The sequence below is a fragment of the Cupressus sempervirens genome, chromosome 9 (assembly GCF_028749045.1).
Source record: "Cupressus sempervirens isolate cs-2001-9-10 chromosome 9, ASM2874904v1, whole genome shotgun sequence".
In the NCBI taxonomy this organism is placed as follows: domain Eukaryota; kingdom Viridiplantae; phylum Streptophyta; class Pinopsida; order Cupressales; family Cupressaceae; genus Cupressus; species Cupressus sempervirens.
The window spans coordinates 31768204-31786616 of record NC_143126.1 but is presented as its reverse complement, the minus strand read 5'-3'; the positions used below and the strand labels follow the sequence as shown (position 1 = coordinate 31786616).

Here is an 18413-nt window from a genome sequence, read left to right as displayed (position 1 = left end):
CTTTTTCTAACTTATAAAAAAAATTTTAAATGATTTCTCAATCTAGATGCACTTTATGATAGAAAAATCAAGACTATATTTTATTTAAAATTGCTATAAAATCACTATTAAAGAAAACAACAAATTGTTTCTAATAAATTCTACAAGTTATGATACACTTAAGTATATACATTTAATTGTATATTTTTTATTCTATATTTAGACAACGAAAAAATCAAACATCCCAATTTATTTTAAATTTGTTGTAAAATCATGATTAGAAAAGAAATGTCAATAAATTGTTGAGATAAATTCTATTCTACTACATAGGTTTCTACATATACATGTCAATTCCATTTGTTTATTTCATGAGATTTTGGCATATATATAATAACAATAGTAACAATGAATGATTTCAATAAATAGTTTTGTTTTTATTTTTTGATTAGGTATGTAGTTTTTTTTTTTTTTTGAAATAGAAGATAGCTCTTCTCTTAGCTACAAATAAAGGTGGTATACAATGTATGAAAAAGAAATCAAAGGTCACTATTTATTTTAAATTTGTTGTAAAGTCAAGATTGAAAATAGAAACTGCAATTAATTATTGAAGTTACAAATTTGATATTTTTAAATTTATAATAAATCCAATAAATCCATGGCGCATTTCTCTACATAAATGCTTCAATTGTGTTTTTAAATCTTATCATTGACAACAAGCCCACTTTGGCATTGACAGAAGAATTAGCAATGAACACTCTTCTTGCTTATAAATGAAGATCAAATGGAGATTTCACTCAATTGAGATATATTGACCATAAGACCAAGTACTTCATTATTTTTTGTTTTTTAAGATTAAGATTGAAACAATACTCAATAATTACTTGAAATAAAATGTTTAAGTTTCTAATAAATCAAGCAAATATACATACATACATACATATGTGTGTGTGTGTGTGTGTGTGTATAATACATACATACATACATACATACATACATACATACATACATACATATATATATATATATATATATATATATATATATATAAAACATATATGCATATACATATACACATACATATACATATACATATATATATATATATATATATGTATATGTATATGTATATATATGTGTATATATATTATACATATACATGTACATGTATATATGTATATATGTATATGTATAATATATACACATATATACATATGCATATATGTATATGTATATATATACACATATATGTACATGTACATGTACATCTACATATATGTACATGTACATATGTATTGTGTGTGTGTGTGAAACCCCTTCTCCTTGGATATGGGTCTTAAAGCATATGGTAGTAAAGAGTACAATGATAACCATGAATTGTTTTGATGACCATTAGTTAATTAATTAATTTTGGTTAAAGTTAATGATAACTTTCTATAAAAAATATTTTAAAATATTCAAGGCAATAATAATAAAAAATTAATTATATAATGCTTATGGCAATATTCTAAATTTATATATTCTTATAAAAAATATTAAATAATTTAGTAAATTATTTTTATCTGCATTTTATGATGCTTTATAATACTTCTATAACATGAGTACCAATAGATTGGGTTGAACAAATATGATTGCTCTACAATGATGTTGATTGGGTTAGGGCTCTCATGCCCTAGTCATTTCTTTTGCTTTTTGTTACATTGAATAATTTCATAGTTTGATGGGGGGAGGAGAGCTAGTGAGTTTGTAGGGAATGAAAGGGGTCACATACATGTCAGAGGCCTTTTCTTTTTCATTGTTGATTATTCCTCTAGAGTTCTAGACCAATTTTAGATTGGCTTGATTGTTTGGTGTGTAACTTAGGGTTTAGCTTTTTGAGGTTGTACTTGGGTTCAGCTATTTGCAAGGACAAGAGATGTTTTCTCTAACCATAATATTTGTGGAGAGATCATTGGGTTTTATCCTTGGTTTTTGGAGTTTGGCATCTTTTATTTAAAGATTGTAAGAAGTGCCACAACTTTGGTACTTGGGGGAATTGGAGTTTTGTCCCACTTGAGGTGGCATGGATCATCTTAGAGTACCCCCAAGTCAAATGGTATTTGATGTTATTTTTGTCTCGGTCCCATATTTATCACTGCATGCAAATGTGAAAGATTTGAACAATATTTCTTGAGAAGGTAATGCATCTTTGAATGGAGCTTTAGGAATCAAGAAAGTGAATGGGTGCTTAGAACGATATCAAGATCATCTAGACTCAATTATCTAGCTAGAAATAGTTGTAGATGATATTATTTATTAGAGTAATCATACTCTTATTTGTAATTTCTTAGTTCTCCAACTCAATTTACCAGTACTAGGATCTTAGGCAAGAAAGGTTTGGAACCCTAGAGGGGGTATGAATATTATTTTGACATTCAACAATTATTTTCTAATTATCTTTTCCTACATGGTTGATAGACACAAATCCTTTGAAGGAGGTGTTAGAGTAAAGTATTAATTTCATTACATTAATTAAATTGACTTCACTCCCTTCTTAAGATTTCACTTTCATGCACTTGCATTAGTTATTTAATAATTAAATATTAATTATTAAATGCCTTTTATCTCTTAGGATTTCCCTTTTAGGTTTTACAATCTCCTTCTATAAAATTGATCTCTTGTATTTTCAATTTTATTTTTTTATTTTGATAATATAATCATGCATATTGGTAGATCCAAGCCCTTGCCTTCACTTGTATTTGCTTCTCTATGATAGGATTTCACATGCAAGTGTTCTATGGGATCAATGCATTTATTTTGCTCCTTTTAGATTTTACATATAATCTTGCATATTGTTAGAGCCAAACCCTTTCCTTCTCTTGTATTTACTCCACTACGATAGGTTTTTGCATGAGATCAATGGATTTTTTCTCTCAAATCCTATAGGAGACTCATACCTCAACTGGGTTAGGCTATTTGGAAAACCTTGGCATGTAGGCTTTAACTTTGCTAAAGAAATTTCCTCACAAGTTCTTATCTAGATTTGTCTCCCAAGGCTCCCCTTAGATTACTAGAAGGACAATATTCTTCATTTCATTGGCCTTTATGAAATCCTATTGGTCTTTCTCTCAGACTTAGTATATAAAGGAGATCTCTTATGCACAAATTTGTGTTGAAGCTGATTTAAATAACCCGTGTTAAACTCTATTGAAATATATATTGGTTCTTCTTAGACTCAACAGATGAATTATGAAAAATTATCATTTAGATATAGAGTTTGTAGTGAGTATGGACATCTTCAAAATAAATATCCTAGATAGAGGTCATTTATGGTGGCCAATTCTCCCTTAATTTCTTCAAAGTGGTTAAAAAAAATAACTTGGATCCATATAGAAAAAATGAGGGGGTCTCTAACTAGTTTTAGGAAAATTTGGTTTAAGAGGAGGGAATTGCAATTGAATTATCTCTAGGGGAGAAACTCTTGGGAGTGACATTGGAGGATGGTAAAGGTATCTTCCATCAAAGTGCACTACAAGGGGATCAAAAGGATGGGTCGATGGATACAAATCTTCCTCTAAAGATTCTAGATGTGGTAGAATTTGGGGGTATAACCCCAAAATTGTTGGAAATATAAGAGGAGTAACTAAGAGAGGAGGGGTGAATTAGTTACAAAAAAAAATTCTCAAATCCCTTAGATGTCAATAAAATAATTCTGTCAAAACTTAATTTTGCTGATGCTTGGCAAAAAAAGAAATTTTGTAACTTGGTAAGAACTGAGAATGCTCAATAATTAATTAAAATACAGATCGTAAGATTTTATCTAGATGATTATCATTACTTTAACTTAGTTTCAAATATATAAAATAAATAGCATGAACACATTTGACACCAAGATTTAACATGGAAACCCAATTTGGGAAAAATCATCAATTGCAACTAGTTACTATTTTCACTTTTCTGAAGTAAACCTAGTTAGGAACCAACCCTGTTAAATGTTACAAAACACACTGTTAGGTGTGACCTTGTTAGAGGATTTAATCACCCTATTAGGAGTGGCCTTGTCAGAGGTCTTTAGACAATTCAATAGAACTACCACCTTGTTAGAGGATTTATAAATGGCTGTTAAACCAACTCTATTGAGAGATTTAGATCATTGCTACAATGATTAGAGAGTAACAATGAAATGACCTGATTTGGATAAAACTAAATTATTGGTTACATATATCTATTCTGGCTTGTACTTGATCCATCCTGATCTAATGTATCTTTTCAATTCCACAAGAACATTCTTCTTATCCTTCTGATTTGCTTCCTCTTAGCATTTAACAAATCTTCAATGAATTCACATAACACTTCACACATTCTATCCACAACTTGACCTTCTACTTAGAGTAACTAATATTTATTTTCTAGAATATAACTTAGACTAACTAATATTCATTTTCTGAGTGGGCTAGAACCAATAGATAAATCAATTGAACTTGATATGCCAAAATAAGAAAATCCTTTGATAGCCAACCCTTCTCAGCAGACACTAACTCAGAAGCAATTTTCCTATGTTAACTAGGTGAAGCTCGGTCAACATTGCATACTAGAAAATTCCTTTGGTAACTGAGTGAGCTCAATTAGCACTGGTTCCATCCAACTTTTTCTTTATTAACCATGTGAGCTCAGTCAACACTCATCATCTGCAGACTTCCCTTTGGCGTCCAAGTGAATCCGATAGACACTGTCTTCTGAACTAGGCAAACTCTGGATTGCTCAATAGCCACAAAAAACTGTCTTTAATGCCCAAATGAGCTCAACATATACCAATTGATAATGATATGACATTTTTGTAACATCAAAGATAATACACAATTAATCAATTGTATCCAACAATATGTGGTAGTTGTATATGTTTTAACTCCTTCAATAACTAAGGTCGGACATTCCCTAGGTTTGAAACAAAAACCATTTTAAAATGGACTATGGAGAAAATTTCAAAGAGTGGCTAGAAGATATCTTCAGAACATGAGAAGATGAAGATTATTGTGGATACTTTGGTTGAGTTTGGGTTTCTTAGACATGTTGATTTCTATTTTTTAAACTCAATAAATAATTGTTATTTATTGATATGGATGTGGGTATTTCTGTCACTTGAGCATTAACTCTTTGGCCATCTTCTCTAACACCAAATTGTTAGCGCTCCCACCACCAATAATCATATCACAACATTTTCCCTCACACTTGTACTTCGTATAAACAAACTCCTCCTTTGCTTAGGCTCGTTCTCACTACTCATCAATACCCTTTTGTTAATTGAGACTTTTCTTCTCTTAGGATTTTCTAAAAGTGACGAATTGTCATCTTCATCGACATGTGAAACCCTTGCATGGCCTTCAACTCTTCTATTTGTCCTTCCTTGGTATTGAGAGCATTCATAATTTTTATGGCCTTCTTCTCCAAAATGAAAATAGGTTCCTCAGAAGCCTCCTCTTTTTGTTCCTTGTCCTCTTTCTCTTCTTCTTCCTCGTTGGTCTCCATGATTTTGATGCTAAGGTGATTGAAGCCCTCATTCCTTTAATTTTGGTAAGTACCCACATCTTCAATTATCTTCTGATCCTCAATTTGGCTTCCAAAAGACCTACCACCACCCCTTTCTCAACCTCATCCTCTTTTCTTTCCATCAAACCTCTTGTTTAGATTCTTCTTAACCCTCAAGGAAAACTGGTATGCCTCTTCAATGTTGTTCATTCTAACCAAACTTAGTTCCTCATCAATTCTTGGTCTTAACCCACTAAGGTAACAGACGACCTTCTCCTTGTTAGCTTTTTCATGCCCTATCCTAATGAGGACTTGGTAGAACTCCTTTCTATATTCCTAAAAAAATGTTCCCACTTTCTTTAACCCATTCATCCTCTTCAACAAATCAAGATCATAGTCAATAGGAATGAACTACTTTAGTTTGTCCACCATCTAATCCCACCTTGTGATTTTCTCCTTTCCTTTTCTATTTCTCTCTAGTTGAATCTCCTACCACCAGATCTTCTCATGACCCTTCAATATGGCCTTTGAAAACTTGACCCTATCAGGATCTTCAATACCTTCATACTCAAAGTATTCCTCTAATTCATTGATCCAGTCGACCAACTCCTTTTCTAAAAATGTGGGGACCTCAAGGTTAGGTCTCTTCTTAAACATAGAAATGGCTTTGAAAAGCCTTTCCTCCTCTTGGCTTAGAAATTTTTATTCTCCTTCTCAAACAATATTTCCTTCTTCAATTTTATCTTTGCATTCATATCTTACAACAAGATTCATCCCTCTATAAATCTCTTCTTGTAGCGCTTGCACTTGTCTCTAGAGTTTGGGAGAAGGCACTGTGAGAAGGGTTTTTCTCAAGAGTTTGAAAATATTGTAGCCCATAGGGCATTTAGTTGGTTTTGTTATTACTATAATGCATATAATAGTTTCTTATTTCAGATAATAGAATTTTTATTTTTTGTTGTGTTCATTTATGTCTCACACTTGATGAGGGAAAAAATTGAACACAATAGAAACAAAAATATTTATTATTTGAAATAAGAAACTATTACATGCATTATAGTAAAAATATAACTAACTACATGCCCTACAGGCTACAATATTATCAGACTCTTGAGAAAACCACTTCTCGCAGTACCTTCACATCAAGAATGGACCTTAAATAGACTGTATTAGGGTTTAAAATTAGGAATAAAACTTGCATTTTGACATTTGGTGGACAACGCAAAAATAAAGCATCTAGAATTCAAATAAAAAGTTGGTGCAAAAATAGAAAGTTCCAAAAGAAGTATTCTGACTTCTAGGAGGCATAACTTTTAATTTGGGACTCTAATTGACAAACCGTTTACACTTTCATAAAGCTCTCTAAGTGCTTTATAGCCTTATGGATTGCCTACATTTGTCCCCCATTTTTGAATCTGTATGAGGCCATTTAGTGTCTCAACTTTGACTATGAAGCATTTATAAGATGTCTTTGAGCAACTTAAAACTATAGTAACTTTCAAAGCATGAAAACTTTTGACTTGATTCTTTTTCTGGAGTGTTTGAATTTTTTATTGTAGTCTTCCCTCCAACTCACACCCTATAATTCTTCATAATTATGGATGTAGAATAAAATAGCCCATTTTTAACATTCACACATATCCCAAAGTGAGCCAACATACTAACCCTAAAAAGTAAGATGTGGGAGTTGAATCTCTATTTTACCCAAATGGATATTGAGAAATGAAAATACACCAAACACAAACTATCTCTAAACATATTTTTGGGTGATACAAGATTTCCCTTACACCATTGGATGCTCTTGCATGAATAGAGTACTCTTAGTAGAATGAAAAACAAAACTCATCAAGGCCTCATCTATAGAAGAGATGTCCATGGAATGCATAAAAAGTGATTGTTTATTAGAAACAATAACCATGACATCATCCAAAGGTTTCGTATGAGGAAGGGAATAACGTGTGTTCTTATATAAGGGTTCATTCCAAATAGTAGAATCATCCAAGGAGGGAATAAAGAACACATTAGAGGAGGAACATTCATGACTCAAAGAACTTTCATGAGGAAGAGAATAGTCAATATTTCTATCTAAGGGCTCATCCTAAATAGTAGCACTATCAAAGGTGGGACCATCGTAAAAACTAAAGTTTGAACATCATCTTTGAAAAGTTTAGCATTTAGAGGGGGATGAGGATCAGTGCAAGGAAAAACCAAATTCTCATCATATGCATAAAATTGAATATCTTAAAGATCAGGAATAAAGCTTGAAAACAAAGATAACAACCACATTCAAATGAAATGCAATGAGTAAAATAGATGTATTTTTTTTTTGTATTTTCATAATGTGAATATATGGAATCCAATCTATATGAAAATAATGCAAAAGGAGATCTAAATGCTACCAATGAAAACAAGTAGATATAGATACACCAAGAAGAAATCTAATTCTAAAATTTAAGAAAGGAAGGAAAGTGTTGGGTTCACCAAAATGTATAATGAAGGTGAACACACAATGAAATGCAATAATCTAACTCCAAAATCAAACAAAGGAAAAGTGAGTGAGGTTCACCAAAATAGTGTAGTGGAAAATGTAATTAACCGCCCTATCTTCTAATGAAGGGTAATCCAAGATTTACCTCCTAATGTAGACTCAATTATCACAAAAGGAATGCCAATTTGTGATCTAATGTAAAAGGTTAAATTACTTGGACTTACTTCTCCCTCACCTCCACCTTAAGAAATTTTTAGGCAAGTAGATATGCAATATAAAGCTAAAATATAAAGAAATGATAAGTGTATTGAAATGGAGAAGGAAAGATAATAGACCTTGCAAAATAAAAATGTGTAAATGATCTCGCAAACAATCTACAAAATAGTTGATTCTCGTGATCTGTTAGATAAAAATTGTGAGATCTACAAAACTAAAAAATTATTTGGTTGTATGGAAAAGTCAATATTTCTCAGCAAGGACCATCACACACTAAGGAAGAAATTAAGCTTGGAAAAATAAGTTAAATTTGACTATTTAACGCTTAGTCTAGGAATCAAGCCTTAGTGTGTGATGTTTAAGTTGCCCACTTCTCAATGGTCTCTTAACAAGAAAAAAATTATGAATCTTTAAAGATTGATGAAGGGGTATTTGAATCTGCAACATGTTCTTCCTTCTAAGAGCTACAACTTGCAAAATAAAGGGTTTTTGTTTGTTGTTGGGGGTTTCCTTTCATTAAAACCCAATTTAGGAATTAACCTTAAATTAAGATAGAAAAATAGACAATGTTAGCTAGTAGAAGTAGGTCTAGCATGAAGCAATGTAAATCTATGAATATGGTCTTGAATTTAGAATTTGATCAAGTATATAGATGCAATAGTCTTGATTCAACTTCAAAAACCCCAAGAAATGAAATCAAAGTAAATCAAAACCTACATGAATGGATGTGCTTGAAATTCTGCTTAGGAGTGACTGTAGATGTTGGAGAGATGAATTTAGAAGATACAAAAAAGGACTCCAAATGCATGAAGGGAGTTCTTGAATGTTGAAAATGCTAGATCTTGCATAAACTCCATGAATTGCTTGAGTGCTTGAATCCTTGATCTTTAATGGAGAACTTGTTTGAATGCCTTGGATGCTTGAAGAATGCTTGAGAACTTGAGAGCTTAAGTGCTTGCGCATGTGATACAAGATGCAAACTAAGGCAAATGGATGGGCTTAGAAAGGACTCAGAATAACTGTCTCCCATAGGTTGATTGTACCTTGAAATAAACACCTTGGATCAATCCAAACTCAGGATCCAAGAAGAGAACCCAAAATAGGGTTGAAGTAGGAACACATTGCGTCCCAAATTAGCCCAATAGAGACTCACTACATCCCTAATTGACAAAGGATGCACTACATCCATGCTAACCAGATCCCAAAACCCTCAGGATTCCCTCAAGGTCTTGAAACAATCCCAAATCCTAGTAATTAGGTGTAGTTTTTGATAAAAACTAGTTACAATATGAAAAATAGATTATGGGTAATTGGATGAGGGAAAGGGGGGACCCAAGTGGTTAGGTCCTACCTCGAGCTTTACATCATTTTGTAAGAGCATTAAATAGGATCAATTGGGCCATGTTATAATTCTACATAGGACAAATGAGAAGAGAGGGGGAGAAATGCAAATAAATAATGATTTCGCATTAAATTGGTGCTAAGCCATCATTAAATTGAGGTGCTTCCAATTTAAAATGGTACACCTACATATTAAGTTTAATAAGCCAATATTATTTGAACTCATAACAATAGTAAATAAATAATATTGACACCATAAGATAGAAGTAACAATAGGAAAACAAAATCATTAAACATAAGATTTATGTGGAGAAATCATTGTGAGAGAAAAACATTCCAAGAAGAGATATCAAGTAAGCATTAACAACCATTAATGTAATTACAATACGTTTAAGTAACCTCACATCTATCATTCTTTCTTTAAATTAGCTATACATTCAATTGTTCTCCACTGTATTTTCTACATTTAAAGAGTTGTATTTCTAGAATGGAAAGAGGTTAAAAACCACCAAAGAAGGCTCTTCATTCCGAATGACCACAACTTGTGGAATTTCCCCATAGAAGTTAAAAGAACATCATTTTTTGGCTCCAAACTTTCATCCTAGCTTGGGTGCACAATCATGCAACATAAACATCACGTTAAATGTAACAATGATGAATTACTAAGTGATATAGTTTGTCCCTTCCAAGCCCTCACTTGGAGAAGCATATAGGTCATTCATTTGTACACTTCCTAAGTCACTAATTATTTCATTCTGTGCATCTACGTGTGAGGAAAATAATATTAAATAAATGTGTCCATAGCCCTCAGGATTCCCTCAAGGTCTTGAAACAATCCCAAATCCCAAAAATTAGGTGTAGTTTTTTATAAAAGCTGGTTACGATACAAAAAATAGATTGTGAGTGATTGGACGAAGGAAAGGGAAGACCCAAGTGGTGAGATCCTACCTCGAGATTTACATCCTTTAGTAAGAGCATTAAAGAGGATCAATTAGGCCCTATTATAATTCTGCATAAGACAATGAGAAGAGAGGGGGAGAAATGCAAATAAATAATGACTTTGCATTAAATGGGTGTTAAGCCATCATTAAATTGAGGTGCTTCCAATTAAAATTGTACACCTACATATCAAGCTAAATAAGCCTTTATTATGTGAACTCATAACAATAGTAAATAAAGAATAGTGACACCATAAGATAGAAGTAACAATAGAAAAACAAAATCATTAAACACAAGATTTATGTGGAGAAATCATTGCGGGAAAAAAACATTTCCAAGAAGAGAGATCAAGTAAACATTAACAACCATAAATGTGATTACAATACATTCAAGTAACCTCACATCTATCATTCTTGCGTTAAATTAGCTATACATTCAATTGTTCTCCATTGTATTTTCTACATTTAAAGAGTTGTATTTCTAGAATGGAAAGAGGTTAAAAACCACCAAAGAAGGCTCTTCATTCCGAATGACCACAACTTCTGGAATTTCCCCATAGAAGTTAAAAGAACATCATTTTTTGGCTCCAAACTTTCATCCTAGCTTGGGTGCACAATTATGCAACATAAACATTACGTTAAATGTAACAATGATGAGATACTAAGTGATTTAGTTTGTCCCTTCCAAGCCCTCATTTGGAGAATCATATAGGTCATTCATTTGTACACTTCCTAAGTCACTAATTGTTTCATTCTAGGCATCTATGTGTGAGGAAAATAATATCAAATAATTGTGTCCACAACTCACCTTGGCGATACAAATGAAACCCATCAACTGTGTGAATGTATTATAAACAAGAGTGAGGATAAATGTTAAAAATACATGTCCAATACACACTAAGCTTCTTAAGGAACTTTCAAATGATGTTGGAGTCATGCCATAGAATTTATATGGTAGATGACACCTTAATCCTAATACTATTCACCATTTTTACAAAGCATTACACATTGTTGGGGGGGCTATATAGTCCTTGGAGGGTAAGATTGAGTCCTTTATTCGTTACTCTTTCATCACTTGATTATGTTTGTATCTTTTCTTTCTTTTCCAGAAGAGATTTGTTCCACTCTATTTTCTCCTTTTGTCCACTTGTGAGAGGTTGCATTTTAAAATGGGCAATCGAATGGTTTAGTAGTTGGGACCCATAATCATAGTTGTTATTTTTGCATCATTTGCATATGTCTACTACTCCCTAATTAAAGTTAAAGAGGTGTGTTGGTGACTTAAAGAGGGGTGTTGGTGTGATATATTGTACCTATCTAGTTCACTAGTAGGTTATCAAGTCTTGGGAGAGATCTTTCTAGAATGTTGTTGGTTGTCATAAGATCCTATCTTATCTTTTGACATTTAATGTGTGAGTCCTAGTTCATTTTACAATTGTCACTTTAGTTGTCTCATATTGTCTCTCAACCTTGTCTTTGTAAGCAAGATATCTTATCTACATATATTTAGTATTGCATCCATAATGAAGCAAGTTGTTGCTTTCATTCTTGTTTATGAAAGTTTAAATTTTATTATTGCATGTAATCTTAGGGTATAGGGAGTTCACAATCAACTTAAACAATTTCAACATAATGAATTATATAGTGTATACCAAGTAATGTAAATAGTTGAATTAGAGAGATTAGAATAAATCAACATAATGAATAGTGTAGACCATTTAAGTTCATTATAGCTTCAATGATTTGATCATTTTCATAAAACAAAACAAAATTGTTTGAAATGATTCCAATAAATATAAATTCGAAGACTATAGATTTCAATTAAATCAAACCTTTTATATTGTATAATTTTTAAAAAGTACAATAAAATATCTTTACGACTATAGAAGCAACTAACAATAATTTACATCAATCAAAATTAATAATTCACAAGTACCCAAAAAAAATAAAATTAAAATCATACATTTTATACATTATAATATTCACTCTAACTTCCACTCCGAATATTCTTTTTTATCATTTCAGATATTTTTGAAATATTGAATAAAATAAGTTGAAATGGTCATGTGACATTTACAAGATGATCGTGTGTATTTTAATATTTAATTTTAATAATAAACACTTATTCATCAAAAATAATATGATAAACTCTATTATGAAACACCGAAACTTAAACAGCCATCTCCAACTTATCAAATGATGAACTCTACCATACAGTTTTAAAAAGTAGTTTAACCCTTCTGGTCTTGTAACCCCAAAGTTCCGTACTCATTGCTGATCGAGAAATATCTGCCGCTAAATTTGAATAAGTGTATGGAGATATTTTTTTTGAAAAAGCTGAATGACTGTATGAGGCCCTACTATAAACAGAGGGCTCCATGAATTTTTCATCCTGCAAGGCTGCGGCCCCATTGATGGAGAGAGAGAGAAACGGCATGACACAAGGAACGGTCCTCTGCAACTGGGATAGCAAATCAAGTGACTACGTGGCATTTTCCCACAGCTTCCTCTGCCACTCGGCGTTATGGCAACGTTTCATCTGCTTAGGAAACAACACCCATATAAACAAATCCTCAAATTCAAAGTTATGTGTCCTATGTCAGCGTCAATGAGAGCAATTTGTGGACTCTGGATCTATTAATTCTAGCCGCATCTCCTCCGAATATGATCTTGTGCTCGCATCAATCCGATTAACGATTTTGCTGATCTGCAGCAATTGTTTTTGTGAAGTATCTGTTTCAGGTAAGTCATTTACTGACCCTAAATTTTGGGAATTTGAGAGATCTGAGGTAGTGAAAGATGTTTTCGTTTTCAGGGTTGTGTGAACATGACGAGTGCTACCTTGATTTCATCTGTGAGGCCGTCGTTATGTAGAGTTCCCGCATGCTCGTTTGCTGCCAGTCGAACTCATGCCGTACCAGTTCGGCCCCTGCAGCTCAAGAGCGCGAGCAATGCCTCTTTCACAGCCGTTCCGAACTCTCTGAGGTACCTTTGCTTTGCTACAGCCGATATCGTGATGTTGTAGTTTTGTTTTGTGTGAGTTTGATCATGCGTTGCTGACTACTTTGTTCTCACTGGCAGATCTGGCTCATTTTTTATGGGTAATATGCTGAGTCGTAAAGCGGACAAACTTGGTGGAAGGGGCAAACGTGGTGGTGCGAGCTCCGTACAATGCGCGCGCGTTGATCTACTCTACTCAACGGAGTCTTTGCGTTGGCTGTTTGCTGTCTCCGCTGTGTGAGTTTCTCTACGAAGAAGCTCAATTAATTACATTAATTTACTCGTCTGAATGAATTAGTTAGGACTCGATCTCGCGACCTGCCGTTGCTTTACTTCTGAACCATTAGGCCTAAGTTAAATTAGCTGAAGGACCTTCTCACTCGGCTACTGGAATAATTAAACCAGTTTGGACTTAACCTTGGATCACCCGATTGCACACAGAGTTCTGCCGCTGTCTCTTTGGTGCTCTCGTTCTAGGAAGTTCTTTAGTGCCAAATTAGGCATACGAGGGTTTCGCTCTCATGGCTTCATAACCCTACTCAGTGATAATTGCAGCCAACTTTAAAGTGCTTGTTAGGCTTATTCTCTAGACAGTCCAGTATGATCTGAGAACGCTTATGATATTTTCGCTGTCTGCTCTGAACTCTTGCCGGTTCTTTAGTGCGCCACTGGACTTGTGCTGTAATAATTTCCTTAGGAAGCAGTCCGATGGAGGAAATTTCAGTATTTAATTTTTATGGAACTGAAGTTCGTGTAAACTTAAGAAAAGTCTCCTACAAGATCCCTATTTTCAAGGATATGATTCCAATTTATACTTAGAAGGCTTTTTTCCTTGATCTCCTGGGACCTTCTGTACATGAAAATAAATCGTCGAGGGACCGCTTCCTTAGGATACTCTTGCTGTACTCCATTTTCAAGTCTAGCTGATTAGTCCGACTATGATTGCAATTATCTTGATCACATATATTTATGACTGTAGCCAGTTCTTCTGTGCCCATTTGGGCTCATACCACTCACCTTTTCTTCATTGCTACTCAGGACAACTGGAATGGCTTTGATTTTTTTTTCTTCTTATGGACCAGTCAGTTTTCAAACCTAGGACTTCCCAATGGCATCCTAGCATAATCTAGTGATGAGATAGTTTACTTTGCCATCGTACTTATCAGTAAAGAACATGCTGGGACCCCTGCTACGTTATGAATGTCTTTTAACAAACCAAGATGCAATCAAATAGATATATTTTATGAAAGTTGTTGCCTTGACTTTGATGCTATAAGAACATCTATCCTTGGCCAAATCGTCAATTGATCTTTATGCAAGGTAATGACGAAACAGGGGAGTAAATTTAACTTGCCCAGATAGATTTTTAATTTTTTAGGCATTTATCTTGGTCTGTCTCTACCAGGGAAATGTTCCCTGTGGGAACTTTGTACATGATAAGCTATTAGGAAGAACTTTTATGCTAGTTTTGGCTGACAATTCGGCAAATCCAAGTTTGATTGACTGAGCGTGCAATTGTATCAAATCAAAAGGAAATCAGAATAGCAAGTCATCTGTTCACAGTCCTTGTTTTTTCATGGTTGCACTTCTCTTAGTATTCTGGGAAATTTGGATTTTTTTATTTTATTCCCTTGTTGAAGTTTGAACGAAGTCTTCCATTAAATTTGTTCTACTTAAATGAGATCGGCTCAGCTGGTAAAACGTGGGTGCTTTCATAATGGATAACAACGTTCAAGTCCTTTTTTAAGCTAGCACATCCTATTCTGAGTGTAGCATAGACAAAGCCAGTTGGAAGACCTTGTGTAAAGGGAATCTGTGTAAGATGAAGCTTTCTGATTTCTCACATTTGTTTTAGAAAATTAGGAAATCTATTAACATCAATCTCTGCAAAGGGACTTTAATTTCCTTCTTCCATTTTAGAGTTACGTAAATTGGCCATTGAGTTCAGCTCCAATATATATTTGAAATTCTGGTTTTAACATGTTAGAATTTGTATTTAAGATGGTTAAGGCCTGTTAATAATTATATGTTCTAAATAAATGTGAACTCTTTGTTGTCATCCATCAAGTCTAACTGATGAATAATCTTTGAAACTTTGGTAGTATTTGTCAGAGCAAATATTGACCAGATTGTGATATTGCAGGGTTTTGATGTTTTCGAAACATACTGGCATCCATAAATCTTTTCTTGTGCCACTTTTGGCCTTGGAGGCGCCTGGAGATGTGATTTCATGGATCAGGTGACAAGATCCTGATTGCAAAATATGCAATGTCCTTAGATCATACCGGCCTACTTTTGGTCAGTAAACCGATAGTGTGATCATTTGTTTGTCTTGTTGCAGAGGTGACTATGGTTTATGGACTGCCTTCACAATTTTCCTTATTCGCCTTTTTTACCCAATACCTGGTGGGTTACAAGATCAGCCCTGCATATTTTATCTGTAACCTTTAAGACGGTCATGTTTTCTTGGATGTTGTGCTAATCTAACATGTCTTCGGCTGTTGGAATTAGGGGAAATGGAGCTGCCTCTTTTATTTGTCTTGCTTGTGATTATTGCTCCTCACCACGCAATGAGCATGAGGTGATTCTTTAAAATTCTCGTTGAATAATTTATCAAAGCTATGTTATCTGGATCTATGTTTTCCAAATGAAAGAATTTTCCAATTGCTGCTTTTGGAATCAATTGTGTGAGGTTTTTCTCCATCAACGTTTCGGATCACATTCCATGATCCATCATCAAGATGAAAGAAAGCAACAGGATTATTTTCTCTATTTTCTTTCTCTCTTTCATCCTGACAATGGATCAAGGAGTGTGATCAGAAATGTTAATGAAAAAAATCCTTACACAATTGATTCCAGAAGCAGCAATTGAAAATTCTTATAGATCGTGGAACAGTTACTCACTATTAAAGGAAAGAATGCTTATCAGTTATCAAAAATTTGCAGAGGAACCCAAGCAGGTATGATCATTTCCATAGCCATTGCTGCATACTTGAGTTTTCAACACTTCACCAAGGCAGGTGGCGTGAAAAAGGCTTTTGAGCAGCATCCTGTTGTAGCAAGCATTGCTTCTCTGTGCCTCATCTGTGTACCTTTATGGTGTCTCATTCAAGGATTTATGTTTTAAGCCACTCTCGTTTCCAAGATTGTGATATGAATGTAAATGCAATGCGGTCGCTTGTTAGATTATCTACGTAGTGGCGGGCAGCATGTGAAAGGTGCCACTTTGACATGTATCATGGAATAAAACCTAATCCTTTGTGTCCCATAGGCTATTTTTAGCCTCGTGGACGTTAAAATTTTATCTATCTATCTTATGTTTTTTTCCATTACTGTAAGGCCGCTCAGCTAGTGAATAGGTGAAGATACACTCATTTGTAGGATCTATTATCGATCTCTCAGGAGCATTATATTTCAGTTAATTCTATAATAATGCAACCATCGACCACTCTTACTATCAACTGGCTTTAATAAGCCATCCTGTTGGACAAGCATGTGTACATGTATTACCAGAGTGTATGTAACAGTAAACAAATATCAAACTCCATTAGATTTTACAGTGATACACAAATAAAAGACTAATGGAGAAACCCATTAAGATACGAAAATAAAAAATTATAATGAACCAAAAACATGGTTACTAAGAGATGGAAATACTTGAAGACTTGTGGTGGTATCAGTACGTCTAATTTTCAAAAATTGGAGGCGGGGTATTTGGAGAGTCATTTTTATTATAATTTAATAATTCGTAAAAAAAATGTTATGATAGAAAACTTTGAAACAAGAAAAGTAAAACAGTCATACAAGAATAGTATATGGTAAAAGGCAATTTCTATTTAGACCAATAGAATAATAGGAAATCAGTCATACTATGGTACAATTGTTAATGTCCCTCTCGAAAAGTTTACACTTTGTGAAATCTCATCATTATAATTTTGCATGAATCTTTGAATTATCTAAAATGTTAGCAAATTTATATAGGATTTTGTTTATTTTTATTAATTTGTCTTTTCTTTTTTCTCTTCTTTTACTTCATTTTTCAATTTTTTTGGTGATAGATGCCAATTACTAATTGAGAAGGCTTCAAAGGTGGTGGGAGATGACATCGAAAAGGAGATTGTTAAATCAGATAGTTTCCAAAAACATTCCTAATATTGGAGACATGTTTCCATCTCAAAACTTGGGAGATGGGTCTATGTGCAATCATGCCCAACCAACGAAACAATATAGATAGCTAAAGTTATTGGTATAACCTAGGGTTTTAAGTATTTAATGGAGTTCAAAGTAGATGATGTAAAGTTTCATTTGAGTTTCTTTTGTAACCCCAACCAACATGAAGGGTGGGGTATCTTTCTCACAATAATATTTGGGTATCTTTATCCTAGTAATTGGCTCATGTTGAAATTACAATTACTAGGAATGGCTATAAACCTTGGAAATTTGAGAGCAATTGAGATTAGAAGATTGTGCATCAAACAATGTCACAGTGGGAGGCATTGGGTACAAGATGCACTAATTGACAATGTTTGTCCATTGTTCCTTATTAGAACATACACCTTGCTATTGGGTTTTATGTTATGCGTGAATTTCTTATTGCTTAAATTTCATGTCCTTGGAAGACACAAAACAAAGAAAAGTAAAATGCGTGGATGATTGTAGCAGAACCTTGCAAGGAGTAATGGTAATTGCAAGGTTGATATATTTATGTATTGTTAGTTTTGGTAGCTTGGACACTTGTTTGTCCATATGTAGTTAATTAGCAATTGTTTTACTATCTAATTGGTTAGAGTTAGGAGAAATATTGGTTAATTAATTAATCACTTTTAGAAACAACTAGAAACTAACTTGGTTAGGGTTAAGTTGTTTTAATCTCGGCCATCGATTGAGAATCAATCTCAGTCGTTGGTTTTCCAATAGGAGTAGTGTAAAAGGGGGTTAGAGGGGCATTT

General features: G+C 33.6%; 1 protein-coding gene across 1 annotated transcript; it reads left to right on the top strand.

The window, feature by feature from the left end:
- The first annotated feature begins 13055 nt into the window (after positions 1 to 13055).
- On the top strand, positions 13056 to 16925 carry LOC149537472 (cold-regulated 413 inner membrane protein 2, chloroplastic-like). Its single transcript, XM_089798905.1, has 7 exons — positions 13056 to 13206; positions 13280 to 13449; positions 13546 to 13701; positions 15608 to 15703; positions 15806 to 15870; positions 15976 to 16045; positions 16411 to 16925. Exons 2-7 carry the CDS (start codon positions 13292 to 13294, stop codon positions 16589 to 16591), a joined length of 726 nt encoding a protein of 241 aa, XP_089655031.1. The 5' UTR covers positions 13056 to 13206; positions 13280 to 13291; the 3' UTR covers positions 16592 to 16925.
- Positions 16926 to 18413: the final 1488 nt, after the last annotated feature.

Excerpts from the sequence above, each read along its gene's own strand:
- LOC149537472 (XM_089798905.1), top strand. The coding sequence starts at position 13,292 with ATGACGAGTGCTACCTTGATTTCATCTGTGAGGCCGTCGTTATGTAGA. Across the intron at positions 13,702-15,607 it reads CTGTTTGCTGTCTCCGCTGT|GGTTTTGATGTTTTCGAAAC; the intron begins GTGAGTTTCTCT and ends GTGATATTGCAG. Across the intron at positions 15,704-15,805 it reads GATGTGATTTCATGGATCAG|AGGTGACTATGGTTTATGGA; the intron begins GTGACAAGATCC and ends GTCTTGTTGCAG.